Source organism: Balaenoptera musculus, chromosome 4, assembly GCF_009873245.2.
Source record: "Balaenoptera musculus isolate JJ_BM4_2016_0621 chromosome 4, mBalMus1.pri.v3, whole genome shotgun sequence".
Classification (NCBI taxonomy): Eukaryota; Metazoa; Chordata; class Mammalia; order Artiodactyla; family Balaenopteridae; genus Balaenoptera; species Balaenoptera musculus.
Genome location: NC_045788.1, coordinates 57496761 through 57513164, shown reverse-complemented (window position 1 = coordinate 57513164; position 16404 = coordinate 57496761). Strand labels below are relative to the sequence as shown.

At 36.5% G+C, this 16404-nt stretch overlaps 1 protein-coding gene across 2 annotated transcripts; it reads right to left on the bottom strand.

Annotated features, from left to right (window-relative positions):
- Window positions 1-924: 924 nt before the first annotated feature.
- Window positions 925-16332, bottom strand: NDUFB5 (NADH:ubiquinone oxidoreductase subunit B5). Of its 2 annotated transcripts, XM_036851692.1 has the most exons (6): window positions 16170-16326; window positions 8684-8772; window positions 7256-7322; window positions 6403-6464; window positions 5232-5338; window positions 925-1610 (listed from the first exon to the last, which is right to left on the bottom strand). In XM_036851692.1, the coding sequence occupies exons 1-6, from the start codon at window positions 16291-16293 to the stop codon at window positions 1490-1492; spliced, it is 570 nt and encodes a 189-aa protein (XP_036707587.1). In that variant the 5' UTR covers window positions 16294-16326; the 3' UTR covers window positions 925-1489. The 2 variants fall into 2 exon arrangements, with proteins under 2 accessions (XP_036707587.1, XP_036707588.1); XM_036851693.1 differs by lacking the exon at window positions 5232-5338 and having other exon boundaries at window positions 1165-1610; window positions 16170-16332.
- Between the last annotated feature and the right edge of the window lie 72 nt (window positions 16333-16404).

The window sequence follows — 16404 nt, the reverse complement described above, 5'->3', positions numbered from 1 at the left end:
CTTCCCAGACCAGGGCTCGAATCCGTGTCCCTGCATTGGTAGGCGGATTCTTAACCACTGCATCACCAGGGAAGTCCCACACTTTCCGTATTTTCTATGTTTTTTGTATATAATAATAGAAAGGAGAAAATAAAGTAAAACCTACTGGTGTTGAAAAATAACGTGTGAAGTCTCACAATACTGAATGTAAATGTACATAGGTGTAGCATCATTTACAATGACCACTGACAAGACCTGTCTGCTTCCATTCTCCTTCCCCTTCTCCTACAAAACCAAATGGTTCGTGCAAGCAGGGCTTCAGGGACAGCATGTCCTTCTCTCATATACTTTGGCAGCATTATGAGGTGGTAATTGCATAGGGAATCCTCAAAACAAAATCTGGAAGCAGCTGGGCGAGGCAGCCCTCTTCTGGGGAAATAAGAAAATGCCATCACCCCAAAGGATGTTGGCTGGATTGTAAAGGGTGTTTAGGGCCCTTAAGGCACAAGGGCATTCAAAAGGTATTCGCTGAGAATAATGAATTTTTGAAGCTAAACGGTTATTTTGGAAGTTGAAGCATAAATGTTTATTTTTGTAAATATTGAGCATGTGTTCAAAATTTCTTAGCCTCAATTTCTCATCTGTAAAATGCAGAAAATGACCTCATAAGGTCATTTTGAAAATAATGTGAATAAATGCAGTTATTCAGCGCAGTGCTCAGCAGACAGCAAATGCTTAATAAATGAGTCATTATTTTAACTTTTACTCATTTCATAATCTTTACAGTAATCATCTTACCTTGTGGAACTTCTCCAGTGTTTACAAAAAAGGACTCTAAGGAATCTGAGATATTGCATCTAAGAAAAATGAACATGTGTGTGCATATACATTTTAAAGGAACGATTTATGGCTAAAAAACATGAAAACATTAAACTTTGAGATCTGTTCACTGAAAAATTGTTTATTAAGGTGTTAATGTTTTATATAATTGGTTCAATATTTGTATAATTTAAAATTCTGAGTTGCCCTTGAATAATCCACATATCTACAATACTCACATATAGATAAACTACATATTTCCTGATATTTAACATAGACTTCTCTAACTTCCATTTATCAGACAAATAAAACATTAATCTTTCAAAGCTACACCTTTAGGAGTTCACAAATTCCTATTTCTTTGAGTTTTTTTTTTTATTATACTTAAACATTCTTAAAAGAGGAAGCTGAACGCCCCAAACCAAAAGCCTTAATCTGCCTTTCACAATATATATGTGTATCAAATCATCATGACGTACACTTTAAATATCTTACAACCTTGTGAATGACACCTCAATAAAGCTGGAAAAAAAAATGAAATCACACACAAAAAAGCCTTAATCTGAACCAATGTTGAGAAATAGAGCAATGAACAGGATATTTTATTCATCACACAGAAAAAATACAGAATATATCTAGTAATTTAGTTTTGCCTAAAGAGAATATACTTTGTATTTAGAGAAATAAAAGATTAGTTGTCAGGAGTTGCTTTTGGAGAATGATCAATAAGTGTCTTATCAATGGTCAGATACTGATACCAGGGACCATCGCCTCTTACACGCATTAAACTTCGTACTTCCAGCTCCTTTAACCTGTAACAAACAGAATGGTGATATTGTGACTACAGCATTTCCAATTATAAAGTTAATGAATTATCTCCATAAAGAACAACCACTTGAGAGTCTTACTTTTATGTAAAATATAATGTCCCTCCACAGATCCATGTGTATGCATATATCTGATATGTACCTATAAGCAAAATTTGGGACTTATTTTGGCTTTTATTATCTTGCTTATGTAGTTAGCCAATGAATATTGTTTTTAATCACCCAAGCGTCACTTGAATTGATAATCAATTCTCTCCTCCTGTCCCTATTCTTTGTCTGGACAGATCACTTTCACTTCAATAGTGATAATGCATTTCCTGTCTTCTTGCCTTTTAAATGTTAGGAGAGTCATTTACAGAACACCCACTATTATGACCACATACTGTGCCAAGTGCTAGAAATTAAAAGGGAACAAGCCTTCCTGGAGGAGCTCACATCCCCTGTCTATACTGGCTGCCCATCACCATTAGGACAGAAAACCTCTTGAGAGCAGAGATGGCATCTTATTCACCAGCCACCAGCGTCACACTGAGCCTGGTCAACACTGGACAATCAATATTTGTAAAGAAAAGAAAAAAGAAAAACCAGGGTTAAGAAAAACATTCTCCGACTCTAAGATCTACTTATTTGTCCTCATCCTTCTTCACAAACTGAATAATCTCTATTCTAGAAAGATACTTTCCTTCTTCCACAGCCAAGCCTTTGCACAAAACTACCACACATTCCTGGAATAATCCCTTCTCTATCAAGCCTTTTACTTTCCATTTTTATAGACTACATACTAACTTTTTGTATGACTGGAAATCTGTCACAGTTAAATTATTCACTTTATTAACCTTAACCAGCTTACCAACCCTATGTATGACAGATAATACACCTTTGTGATAGTGTATATAAGAGAATACATTTATTTTTTTTTAGGATTAAATATCATCCTTTTTCTTTTCTACTCTTTATAATGCAATTATCCAAAATGCAAGTAATTAAAATATTCATCACAGGGGACTGGTTAAATAGATTATTGTTCACCCATATAATGGACAACCTATGCACCTGTTAAAAAGAATGAGGGAAATCTATATATAGTAATATGGAAGGAGAGGACAGATATATCATTAGGTTGAAAAAGCAAGGTATAAAATGAGTCTGTGTGGCATCTTCCCATTTCATTAAAAAGCATACAAAATCATTTGTGCCATGTATATGTACACATGTACAGAGCATTAAAAATTCTGGAGGACCAAAAATAAATTATCTCTGGGGGAATCAATTACGTAAGACAGTCCCTTTCTATTTTATACCTTTCCTTTAAGCTTCAGTATTCCAAATACCTAAACATATATTTTTAAAAATCTGTAGGTACTCCCCATTCCATTCTCACACTGGCATCTTTCTTTTAGGAGTAAAAGTCAGGGTCCTGTTTTAGTTTTTTTAAAAAATATTTATTTATTTATTTATTTTGGCTGCTCCAGGTCTTAGTTGCGGCACACGGGATCTTCATTGCTGCGTGTGAGATCTTTTTAGTTGCAGCATGCAGACTCTCAGTTGCGGCATGCATGCGGGATCTAGTTCCCTGACCAGGGACCGAACCCAGGCCTCCTGCATTGGTAGCGTGGAGTCCGACCCACTGGACCACCAGAGAAGTCCCCTGTTTTTGTTTTTATTTTTACTTTGTTTTGTTTTGAAATTGTTTGGGATCGCTATATGTCTAAGAAATTTTGGAATCTGATGTTTTATCAAAGGTATATGTCTGAAGTTCAAAAATGTCCAAAGCTAACTAAGTATGAGGCATAATGCTATTCCATGCTCTTAAATACTTAATGACAGTTCTATATGGTAACTACATATACATGTAATTACATATCTATAAAACAAGCCAATCATATGTTCATTTAATCATTTAAATATCATAGCAATTTTTGTAAACTACAAAATTAAAGCAGAATGAATGGAAAGCAGATCAATGGTAGCCTGGGGCCAAGAGTAAGGGATGGGGATTGACTGAAGGGACAGGAAAGAGACTCACTAGATGATCAAAATGACCTTGATAGTGGTGGTTACAGTTACATATTTTGTCAAAACCCACTGAACTTAATGGGTACCTTTGATTGTATGTAAACCTCACTCCAAACGCCAAAATAAATCTCAGAAAAGATCATATTTAAAAGTAGAAAAAGAAAATATGAGTGAACATTCAAAAATAATTTTGGACTTGTATATTTACTTATTTTATTATTATCAGAGACCTATATATGACACAAAATTCCAGAAGCTAAAGAAAAAAACTGACAAGCTTGATAATCATTAAATGAATAAATATATTAAAAGCAATTAAAGCATCAGTACATAGTAAGTGTTCAAAAACATATTAGCTACTACTGCATTTTTGTTATCTGAAACATAAAAACACTAAGTTGCAAAAAAAATTCTACACTGTCAGAAGACAAATGACAAGCTAGGAAAACATATCTGCAACAAAAACAAAAGGGGTTATTTTAATCAATGCACAAATTAGTAGAAAATGGGCAATTTATGAAAAAGAAATATAAGCAACCAATAGATATATGAAAAAATACTCAACTTTGCCAAAAAATACAAAATTGAAATGATGAGATAACATTTTTCAACTGTCTTATCAGCAAAAATGTTTAGGTTTGATAAATTCCTTTACTGGGAAAGGTGTGGAGAAACAGAATTATCCTGTATTGGTGACAGAAAAGACCACTGGTACAACTTTTTAAAGAAGAGTTTGACCAAAGCTATCTAAAATTTAAAGCATAACATTTGGTTTATCAGTGCCACTGCTAGGAATTTATATTCCAGATACACTGAATAAATATGCAAAAATATATGAGGATATTCACCATAGCACAACATATAATTATCAAAAAACTTGGAGAGAGCCTAAGTACCAACAATAGGTCCCCCACCGGTTAAAAAAATTAAGGCACATCCATCCAGTGCAGCCATTAAAAAGAAGAGAGTATATGCTATTACCGAAAGATCAAGATACAGTTGGCCCTATCTATCTTCGGAGCGCCAACTGTTCTATGCCATTTTATATAAGGACTTGAGCATCCTCAGACTGGTATCTACTGGAGGTCCTGGAACCAATCCTCCTCAGTTACCAAGGAATGACTGTATATTTACATGAAAGGAAGACAAGGCACAGAACAGTGTTGATAACAGGATTCTACTTGTGTTAATATATTTTGTAAATGATATATAAAAAATATACTTTTAATGCATAAAATATAAGAGATCATTAAATAGTAGTCACCTCTAAGGATGACACTGGGTGTAAGAAGAAAGGAAATTGGGTGGGGGAAGGGGAGGGAGAGGGCTACCTTGCACTTAAAAGAGTCAGGACATTTCAAAAAAGAATTCTTTTTAATCTGACAGATATTATCTCCTAATAGCCTTCTAGTCTCCAACTCATAATCTCCACTCTGAACAGGCTAATTTTCTCTCCATCTTCACCCTTTTACACAGAGCATCCTACAGTGTTGAAATAGTTTTATTAAATTTCTTCCTGTGGTTTGCAACTGTAGGAAAGGATTTTCTTCCCTGCACTCCAACCCCTGCCCCCTTTTTTTTTTTTTTTACCGTAATTCAGCTTTTTCAGCTTCAATTTGAAGGATAGCCATTGTTCTTTCATAATTCTTTTCAGGACTATCAAAGAAAGTTCGGGCAATCCATCTTGATATAGGATGCTACAAGAGAAAATGTGTTTAAAATTAGTGCCTGAAAAGTACTTTGCTTTTCCAGTTTACTATTCTCCTAAAACGACCATCTCAGGTAAATCAATAACACTTTTATGTATCAACCACTTTATATATTTTTAAAATAATTTTAATCTGTTTGGTAGATACTACCTTTGTCCTCACTTATAGATGAGCAAATTCCACAAGGTTGTACAGTTACTAGGTTGCAGCATCTGGACTCAGGCCAGGTCTGTCTGACTCTAAAACCTGTGCTCTTTCCTATTACACTACACTATGAGTATCTTAACTGGCAGATTTTGGAGCCAAACCTGGGGTCTGGTGATCTCAAAATGGCGCTCTTTCCACCAGTCAGCCAAGATAAACTAATTATATGGCTTACCTTAAGATTTAATAATGAAGTATTTCTTTTCTAAAATATAATTTATTCAGATAATAAAACAAGATAAGATATACTGTGATCAAGGCCATCTCACTACAACACTTGTAAAGACAAGTAACAGAATTAATTTTGAGTTTTAGTAGCCATGACAGTATGGTAAAATGACTAATTAACAGTGCAGGCTCTGGAGTCAAGACTGCCTGGGTTCAAATACTGACCCTATCCCTTAGACAGAGCACTTAACCTCTTTTAAGCCTCAGCTTCCTCATCTCTAAAGCAGAAATAATAATAGTACCATTTACATGGAATGAGATAATATTTGCAAAACACTTATCATAGTGCCTGCTACACAGTGGGTGTTCAATAAATGACAGCTAGCATTAGTATCAGTACAGTTTTCCCTATGGCATAGAACGTAGGATAAATTCTGAATGTTACTCTCTAGGTTGAGAAAACAGTGCAGAGTCAGTCTTTAAAAAATCATAAAGCTTAAGGTAATAAAACAATGCAGAAAATTACCAAAGGTTACTTATAAAAAGTGAGCACAAAATGTATCATTTACTTGATATAAAAAATTGAATACAAAACTATACCACAATTGCTAAATTAAGATATTAACCAGTACATTGACAAGACACCTAACTGAAAATAACTTTCAGTGACCTATACCAACCTTGAAATATTCCCAGTGTTCTGGGGTATAGCCTTCTGGAATTTCTGCTAACTCAGCTTCACCTAATAAGAGAAAACAGTGATATTCAACTTTAGTATCAGGAGTTTACAATGTTAATTCTTCACTATTTAAGTAAGAAACCAACCTCTTGTGGTTTTAAAGAACCTTTTGTTTTGCAGCAATGAAGATATCTAATATTTTAAATTCACTTCAATCTGGTGGAAAATCATTCATTAGATACTTTTTAGATGTCTTCTATGTGTAATGCATTGTATATAGGCATTATATGAGGGTTCTCATTTTGTTTTTATATAGTGTAACAAGATATAATAAAAGACATACTATTCCTCTGGTTTTCCTTAAACGTCCTAGACAAAATATTTAGGATTCAAGACGTTAGAAGTACTGTGAGCAGAATTTCCCAGGAGACCTAATATTTACTATCATTCACAAATCCATTCTTTTTTGGAAGATTATAATTTTATATGTTCCAGGATGGATAAAAAAATTCTTCCATCCCTCAGCCTCTCTTCCACCTCTATCTCTTTCTATTTTCCTTATTCAGACTTCTCAAAGCTGGTTTTGGGACATGAAAAAGAGGAAGAAGACAGGCCTTTTATGTGGCCTATAGAGTCAGTGACCTTAAAGGTTTTTGGAGAAAACAAAAAGTTAAAAACAAACCACTGTGTGCTATTGCAGATTAAGATTTGGTTATTTTAAAATAAATTCTCATGCTTATGTTTATTTTATTATTTGAAGAACTTTCCCTTATAATATCCATAATTTCTTTTTTTATATTAATGTACACAGGTTTTAAAAATTTACTAATTTAGTCAGTGGGGGAGATACTTACCAATGAATACATTCACCAGAGTTATGCCAATTGCTACTGGAATCCCAGTCAACAAAATGTAGAATCTCTGTTAAGATTAAAAAAAAAAAAAAAAAAGTTTTCACATAACCATTTCCTAACTCCTTTCCTCACACTCAAACTGTCCTCATTACATCATTTCCTTATATTTCTTATAAAATAAACTTGCCAAATTGGAGATGCGGTATAAAATTATTTATTTCTGTAATTTTCTTTTGCTCTAGCTTTTAGATGCCTATATTTAGCGTCAAAAATGAAAGAAGAAAGCAAAGACTAATTGTACAAGTATAATGCAATATATATTTAAGTGATTTTTCATTTTTTGGTTAAAGCAATGTCATAAAAGAAATTTTTATATTAAGAATAAAAGTGTAGGGCTTCCCTGGTGGCGCAGTGGTTGGGAATCTGCCTGCCAATGCAGAGAATACGGGTTCGAGCCCTGGTCTGGGAAGATCCCACATGCCGCGGAGCAACTGGGCCCGTGAGCCACAATTACTGAGCCTGCGCGTCTGGAGCCTGTGCTCCGCAACAAGAGAGGCCGCGATAGTGAGAGGCCCGCGCACCGCGATGAAGAATGGCCCCCACTTGCCACAACTAGAGAAAGCCCTCGCACAGAAACAAAGACCCAACACAGCCATAAAAATAAATAAATAAATAAACCCAAAGTTTAAAAAAAAAAAAAAAAAAAAGAATAAAAGTGTAAGAAGATGAGGGCGATTTCTGGAGTCTGAGTTGGTCATCACAAGAAAAGTAGGAGCTCAACCATGGGGATGGAGAAGGGCATTAAGCACAATGGACAGGCAAGGGAAGGTCTACAGGGCAGCCAGTGGGTCACAGCTTTAGGAACAGTGGAACAGAGTCCAGTCTTCCACCTTCTAAGTCTCTACTTTTCTTTATAGAGTCTTGAGATACAAACATACAGTCAATGCCCTGCTTCACTCTCTGAAATCAATGTTCCTAAACAACAAAGAAATAAAAAATCATATCCCAAAATAATGGAGTTACATATTTAAAGAAGTCCTTCAATGAGTTCTTTGTTAATTTAAAGAATATATTAGTAATATAAATAATTATCCCCAAATGAATCCATTTTCAGTTTTATAATTTATAGATTTTTCTTTTGGTCAGGGAACACAGATGATTTCAAAACCCCATAATCTTGAGAAGAAAGGAATGTTTCAATTTTTACCTCCAATATGCATGAATTCTTTTTCTGAAGAAGGAAAGGTTCACTAATTTAAAAGTAAATCCAGTAACAAACCAGACCTTACTACTCAATCTCAATATTTTCTGAGAAAAGGAATATGAATTTACAAAAAAAATCTTTTATAAAATGAAAGATGTTTTCTAAATAGGAAAAAAATTTCCTATTTATATGTAAAGAGTTTAGTTCAACAAGTTTTAACTCACCATTAATTTCAAAAAACGTCTGTCATAGAATCCAGAAGGCTTGATGATAAACAGTCTTTTCCCATGGTCTCCACTGTGTCGCACAGGAGCTGGAAATATTAAATAACCCTGTTATATACAAGGTTTATATGGATATACTGTTATATTTTGAGACAAAAGTCAGACTATAAGAAAATGTACATGCATAAATGTTTAATATGAATTAAGATAAAGCATCCCTTCTCTGCCAAAATATATATATACATATATATATATATGATTAAGATAAAAAAATACATGCTTCTTTATTTGAGTACTAAAGGCAGGGAAGACTAGGATATCTTTAAACAGAGATTGCTGTACTGTTCTAAACTATAGCTCTTCTCATTTTTATTCAACATATTCATCAATATTGTCATCATTTTTATTCATCAATATTCAAGATATTGATATTTATTGAAGAAATATCTAAGTGATTATTTGAATTTGTTTCAGTAGCAGGCAGGGAGATCAGATACTCTTGGTGGGCTACGTACCTTTGTTTACCTCTGCAATAAATATTTGCTAATGCTGCAAAAGAAATTAATTTAAATTGCCTCATATGATGAGGTAATATACATTAGGGACTTGATGCAAAATAAATGGAAAGATATTTATTCAATATCTCTCTAGCAGGAATTTGAACTTGTTCAAAAGAAAACACTCTAACATATCTTGATAAAATCCCTTTATAAGCCATTTCTTTTTTTTTTTTTTAGTTGAGGTATAATTTACAATGTTGTGTTCGTTTCTGGTGTACAGCAAAGTGATTCAGTTATACATATATATATTCCTTTTCATATTCTTTTCCACCATAGTTTATTACAAGATACTAAATATAGTTCCCTTTGCTATACAGTAGGACCTTGTTGTTTATTTTATATATAGAGCTTGTATCTGCTAATCCCAAACTCCTAATTTATCCCCCTCCCCTTTCTTTCCCCTTTGGTAACCATAAGTTTGTCTTCTATGTCTATGAGTCTGTTTCTCTTTTGCAAATAAGTTCATTTGTATCATATTTTAGATTCCACATATAAGTGATATAATATTTGTGTTTCTCTGTATGACTTACTTCACTTAGTATGATAATCTCTAGGTCCATCCATGTTGCTGCAAATGCGTAAGCCATTTCTTATTGTAAATATCTTCTCTTCAAAACCTCTCCCAGACAGTATTTAATCAAGCCTTGCTGAAGATAAACTGAGGCAAAACTCTCACTCTTGGATCTGCTTTCTATGCGATTTCCCTTTCTTGGAAGTCTGGAAGGATCACTATGGCCACTCTAAGCCCTTTCTGCTAAAAGCAGGAAAGGCTCTAACATTACTGAGAAACTGAGGGTTACTGTGCTTCTGCTGTGTAACCGCATTCAAGGAAATTTCCCATGAGTCGTTGCTGAATAAAAAACTAATTTCCCATTAATGGAATTTTAGTCATAATAGATGGCAGAAAGATTTGTATCCTTTGTTCAAGCTTAAATGTCAAGAATGACCTCCCCTCTCCTGAAATCTATTCTTTAGGCCCAGGTGACATCTTATCCTCCAAGAAACCAACATGCTTCCCAACCAGATGAGAGCTCTCCTACCTCTGAACTGCTGCATATTCTACTGATGTGTAAACTTGCTTTCACTGCCCCCACTGAAATATAAGTGTCTCGAAGGCAGGAACTGTCCTAAATTTTGATACCACCTGCAGCAGCTTGCAATGAATTTAGAAGGTTAATTCACAAGAGAATTAGAAGCTGGCACGAGTTTACTAAGTATAAATCATCTACTAAGACTTCTAAAATAACAAGAGAATTTGACAAGGTAAGTATGTATTTCTGCAAATCATTTGAAAGATACAATAGAAATTTCTGTGGACTAGACGAAAAAAATGGTCTGGATAACAGTACAAACCACTCATTAATTCAATAAATATTTAAGTGCCTACTATGTACAGGTCTTATGCTAGGTCTATAGTATAAGAGGGATTTAGATTCTGCTGGGAGAAAAAACTAGATAATATAATTACAAATCTATATTGTAATAGACAACAATCTGTTGTCTATAAGGACAACAAAGGAAAGAAACAGGATGCAGTGTCAGAAAAGAAAAGGCTCAGAAGTAAAGCCCCTCTTTAGACAGGTTGGTGGAGTTGGGGAGGTATGAGGAAGGCACATTATAAACTGAGAGAAGTAGCAAGTTAGAAGAAATCTGTAATGGGTAATTGGTTGATTGATTATACCCAAAAGATGCTGATTACTTAATGCAGTAACCTGCCAAAGGGCTCTCTCACGATTTCTATGAATGGCCTGAGTGTGGTGGAGATGGTATTCCTGATGATACAGAGCTACTGCTACAAGAGTGGCTACTACACCAATGATGAAATAGGATCCCCCCAAAAGTCCTCCTACACATTTACAAAAGGCTGAATCTAAAAGGATTAAGTATAGTAAGTGAAAAGTCCTACTCGAACACTCCAGAAGTTTAGTGGCTCACAAACTTAAGAAAAGTCACTGGTGGGAGTTCCCTGGTGGCCTAGTGGTTAGGATTCTGGACTTTCACTGCCATGGCCCAGGTTCAATCCCTGGTTGGGGAATTGAGATCCCGCAAGCTGCGTGGCGTGGCCAAAAAAAAAAAAAAAAGGTCATTGGTGTCATGTGGATGTGGTTACCAAAAAATCCCAAAGGTAATCCAATCTTAATCTGATGTACCAGAAATACAGGGTCAGAACATAAGGAGCCCTCCACCTCCATGTCTTACTAGGCCTGCAGAAGTGTGTCCAGCCCAGAGTACAGTGTTTTAGAGGGACAATCTGGAGCACGTCCCAAGTTAAGCAACCAGGATGGCAAACAACCTGGAAATTGACCTACTGAAACTAAAAGAACTGAAGCTGACTGGCCTACAAAAAAGAAGTCAGGATAGAGACCAGAGAAGTGTCTTTAAAGAGCTGAAGGCTGTCCAATGACAAAGGCTCACACTATTCTGTGTTGACCTGAAAGGAAGAACTAGGATCAATGTGTGAAAGAGTAATTTTTAGCTTAATACAAGGAAGAAGTTTCTAACAATGTTAGTGGTTGAAAATAAAACTGGACTGCCTCCCCAGTCCCCATTATGGAGTTATTCGAGTATCACTAATGGAATGTAACAAGGATTAGCATACTACAGGGGGTGGCCTAGAAGATTTCTAAGGTCCTTTCCCTCAAAGAATCTGAATAGATGGCCTCTCTTAGAATAAAAAGACATACCTTTCCTACTGATCAATCTCAATGGTTTCCTGCCAACACCAAGAGCTCTTTCCTGCTTTCAGGTCTTTGCACTTACCTTCCTCTTTGCTCGGAAGCTTTTCCTCAGGCTCTTTGAATGGCTAGCTCCTCACCCCATCCTTCAGAGGTAAGATCAAATGTTACCTCCTCCAAGAAGTCTTCTCTGACTACCCTATCCAAAACTGGTCTCCCACTTATTCTCCTTAATAGCATTTGGTTATTTCCTTTAGAACAATAAGCACTAAGCTGAATCATTCAGTAGTGTTATCTCCAGTGCACTTTAGTGTCTGCCACATGGTAGGAGCTCCATAAATATTGTTGAATTTACATTTCTTAAGTAAATTTAATGTTGGTAGGGGATCTTTCTTTAGTCCCTGAAAGTAAATCTTCTCAGAAGAGACAGTATACTCCCAACTTTCCCTTTCAATCAGACGGACAGACAGACAGACACACACACACACACACAGAGAAACACGTAAGGATTAAACTCTATGTGGGGTTTTAGGGACAGCTGATTACAAATGACAGTATTAGTAGATGTGGAAAGTGTAACAAACAAAACTATAGAAGAAAGCTTGAGCTGGCTGCATTCTAGCAATATTAAACAGTTAGTAACATGAACTTCTTGCTTTCTTTACATATAATCACCCTACTGTTAAACAACAATTATTCATGTCATTAAATGTGTTAGGTAACTGTTATACTATTAACTGTTCTAAAGGATATTTCATAGCACTAAACTCTTTTCAAATATTCTGAGCCTTCATGATTTGTTGTTGTAGTAGGGCCATCTGCTTACAGTCTAAAATTATTAGAGTGAACATTGCTTACAACCAGGTGACTGCCAGGATTTCTGGAACTCAACCCTTCTGCCACAAAAATAGGCATTTTCCTCCACTCTCTACAGCCTGGAATGTCTCAATTAGGCTACTCAGTAATTACGTGGAACTAAGGTTTCACTAACCAATTTTTTTTAATGCAAATAACTTCAGGAAAGTTACGCTTTGGACAATTGTGATACTTGTGAGGATCAAATAAGACAATACCAGATTTTTTTGTGTCTCCAAGACAACACCCAAAATTGGTCATTTTCTTTCCCTCATTCTCAGACTATTCCCAGTTAATGGCACCACCAACTCAATTACCCAGGCTAAAAATCTCAGTCATCTTCCTGTGCCTCATTCATCAGTTGTCAAGGCCTCTTGATTCGAAAATTCAAACTTTCCATTTCTCTCCAAGACCTCTTCACCTCAGTGGCTTAAGTAATCAACATGCCTGATAAGCCATCCACTATTCGGAAGCATCTTCCTAAAACATACTACTGATGCTGCTCTTCCGCTAAAATACTCTCGGGTGCCTAGAAAATCGTTAAGATACTTTGGCTTTGTATTCAGTCCTTCCCCTAATTAGGTCCTAACTTCTCTTTATTTTTTTATTTTTTTAAATTTTTTGGCTGTGTTGGGTCTTTGTTTCTGTGCGAGGGCTTTCTCTAGTTGTGGCAAGCGGGGGCCACTCTTCATCGCGGTGCGCGGGGCTCTCACTATCGCGGCCTCTCGTTGCGGAGCACAGGCTCCAGACACGCAGGCTCAGTAGTTGTGGCTCACGGGCCCAGTTGCTCCGCAGCATGTGGGATCTTCCCAGACCAGGGCTCGAACCCGTGTCCCCTGCATTGGCAGGCAGATTCTCAACCACTGCGCCGCCAGGGAAGCCCAAACTTCTCTTTTTTTAACCTTCTCTCTCAACATCTACCTATCCCAAGAGCCCCATATTCAGATATATCAGAAAACACATCCTTTACTTTTCCAACAATTGCACCTGTTAAAACTATCCCTAGAATCCAGTTAACATGCCTCATCATCCATGTCTGAATTAAGTTCACACTACTTTGTTTATAAAATCATTTTAATCCTCTTCTCAGGTTTTAAAGCCATAATTATATGCACATCAGCCTTCAACATAAAAGTTCTCTGCAGCTGAGGGGAGAACTTAAGCTTATTTCTAGAATCCCTTGATGTTTGACATTTAATAAATAATTAAACAGAATACTTTTATCTGCTTATTTTCTGAGAAAGGTTTTCACTGAGAGTGATTGATGATAACATGACAGTCCTAGATGTTTAAGAAAGGTGAGACCACGGGCCCTGTAGAAGTTAATGCCTAGTGCTGTAGATTTTTCCCACTCACTCTTTACCACTACCTTTGAGGTAAGTTAAAATTATCACCCTCTTTTTAAAAACAAAACAAAACAAAACAGTTCTTATGGTAAGAGACAAGTTCATTCAAAATGACATTTCTAGAAAGATGCAAAATTATGCAGAAACGTATTTCAGGGTTATAAATACTTGTCAGTGGGAAAGAGATTAGTTTTATTTTATTTCCCTGTCAACAGAAAATAAGCACACTTGTAATAAAATCCTCTTTTTTTTTCTTTCTAAATCCTCTTTTTTAACGATGAAGAAATGCAGGTTTGGAGCAATTAAGTGCCTTCCACTTAGCTTCCCAGATGTGATGACCCAAGCTCACAGAGTTACTAAACTCTGGAGCTAGGATTTAAACCTAGGCAGTCTATCTCCAGAGGCAACAAAACCAGACAAGGTTCTCTCCTCTGCTGGATCTTACGTTCTCCTAGAGGCAGACAGAAACAATTATGTAAAACAGATTACAACCTTTCATTCCACAGTGATAGATTAGGTTTCACATGCAAAATGCCTTTGAAAGCAGGTACACTGCTGAAACACAGTAACCTCACTATAGCTATCATATCCTTTCCTGCTCCCAGTGGAAAGGGTGTAGATTACCTGCGAGGATCCTTCCAGAACTCCAAGAATGGGGAGTAGTGTATAAATGGGATCTAGGGGAGAAATTTTACCTCAGTTTATCTCCAGGTAGGCATGATTAAGTACTATGGGGGGAGGGGGTATTTGAAGAGGATATTTGCAATCAGAAATGGCTTACAAAGGAATTTTATCAAGGAATGTAAGCACATGTAGTTTTGTAACAGGTTCAGATTCCTGCCGGAAATTTGTTCAATGCCACTGGTCCTTTCCATTTTTCCAGCAAGTCCCTCACGGCATCAGTGTATAATGCCTCATCATGTGAAGTGACATAATTCAAATTAAATTGGGAGAAGAGCAGTAAACAGAAAAAGATATTTTTAAGTTGGAGAAGAATCTTTTGAGCTTTAAATTTCACTTCCTCTGTATCTACTTGTATTGCATAGGACAAATCGCTTACAGTATATTTTTGATCAAGAGGATTAAATGAATACCTTTAATATCTTAGAATGGTGCCCGGCATATAATATGTGCTCAATAAATGTTAGCTCCCATTATTATTATTCAACTTAATACAGTAGTGCATTATTTTTGTAATAATTGAGTCACAGTTTCCTCATCTGTAAAATGGGGTAACACTGTACTCACTTTGCAGAATCCAAAAGGGAATAAAGCAGACTGAATACAAAGCATTTGATGCTTTGCTATTATGATTATTCATTCCCCTAGAGTTCAACCCACAGTCTCCAAGAGGCTCCAAATAATCCTCCCATGACTGCAGTGACTTTCCTAGGACCTAGGAACTTTTTCTTCATAGGTCCCTTCCTCTCTAAGAAAACATTAAAAATAATTATTTTATGTTTCCGTTGATAGAAAACGAATACAATTCAGGCTGGATTCAGCATCACATATGCTTTAACATTATAGCCCTTTTCCTTCTGATTTTAAAAGAAATTTAAATTAAAACATTTTCGTGGACACCTAGAAGTATCATTAAGGCACTGTGCCTAGCAGATGAGTTAGCCCTGAGCCTCTCCACCTGTCCATATATCAGTATTATTACTTAGCATCAGCGGGCTCCTCAGCAACATGACTTCCCACCTTGTGAGATTAAAACGTAGCGCAGGTGGAACATACAAAGAATCTGGTGCCTGAGAGACATGGGTCCCAGCTCTTTGCCTTTCTAACAGCTTCATCCGCAAATTACCACCAACAGGATAGGTGAATGACAAAGCGTCTCACAAATTCTAATTAATTACTTAAACACGATCGATCTGATTACTCTAGGAAAATCATCAGTCTCCTCACGTAGCCCATGCTCCGTCTCTCAAGTCCCAAGTCCTCAATTTCTCCCAGCTCTCTCCGGATTCCACCAAGGTCACCCGGGAAGAGTCCTCCATCTCTCCTCCCGCGTTTCTTGATAGCGCTTTCTACCAAAGCCAGTACCCACCGACAGTCTTCGGAAAGTCACGGGTGAGGAAGCCCCCGAATACAAGTCTAGCGTCAAGGCGACGGCCAGACAGAGCGGCCACTGCAGAGACCGAAACCCGCTGTAATAAACTCATGGCCGCCATGGCTACTGCGGGCAAGAGAAGAGCGGGCAAATGTAACGGGAGCCGAGAGAGCCAATTTCCCAACGAGGGCGAAGCCGGAAGGTGGCCACGTTGAGTGAGGGCAAAGCCAAT

Coding starts and splice junctions, on each gene's coding strand:
- NDUFB5 (XM_036851692.1), bottom strand. CDS start 16,293: ATGGCGGCCATGAGTTTATTACAGCGGGTTTCGGTCTCTGCAGTGGCC. Junction 8,773..16,169: donor TGACTTTCCGAAGACTGTCG/GTGGGTACTGGC, acceptor TAATATTTCCAG/CTCCTGTGCGACACAGTGGA. Junction 7,323..8,683: donor GACGTTTTTTGAAATTAATG/GTGAGTTAAAAC, acceptor TAATCTTAACAG/AGATTCTACATTTTGTTGAC.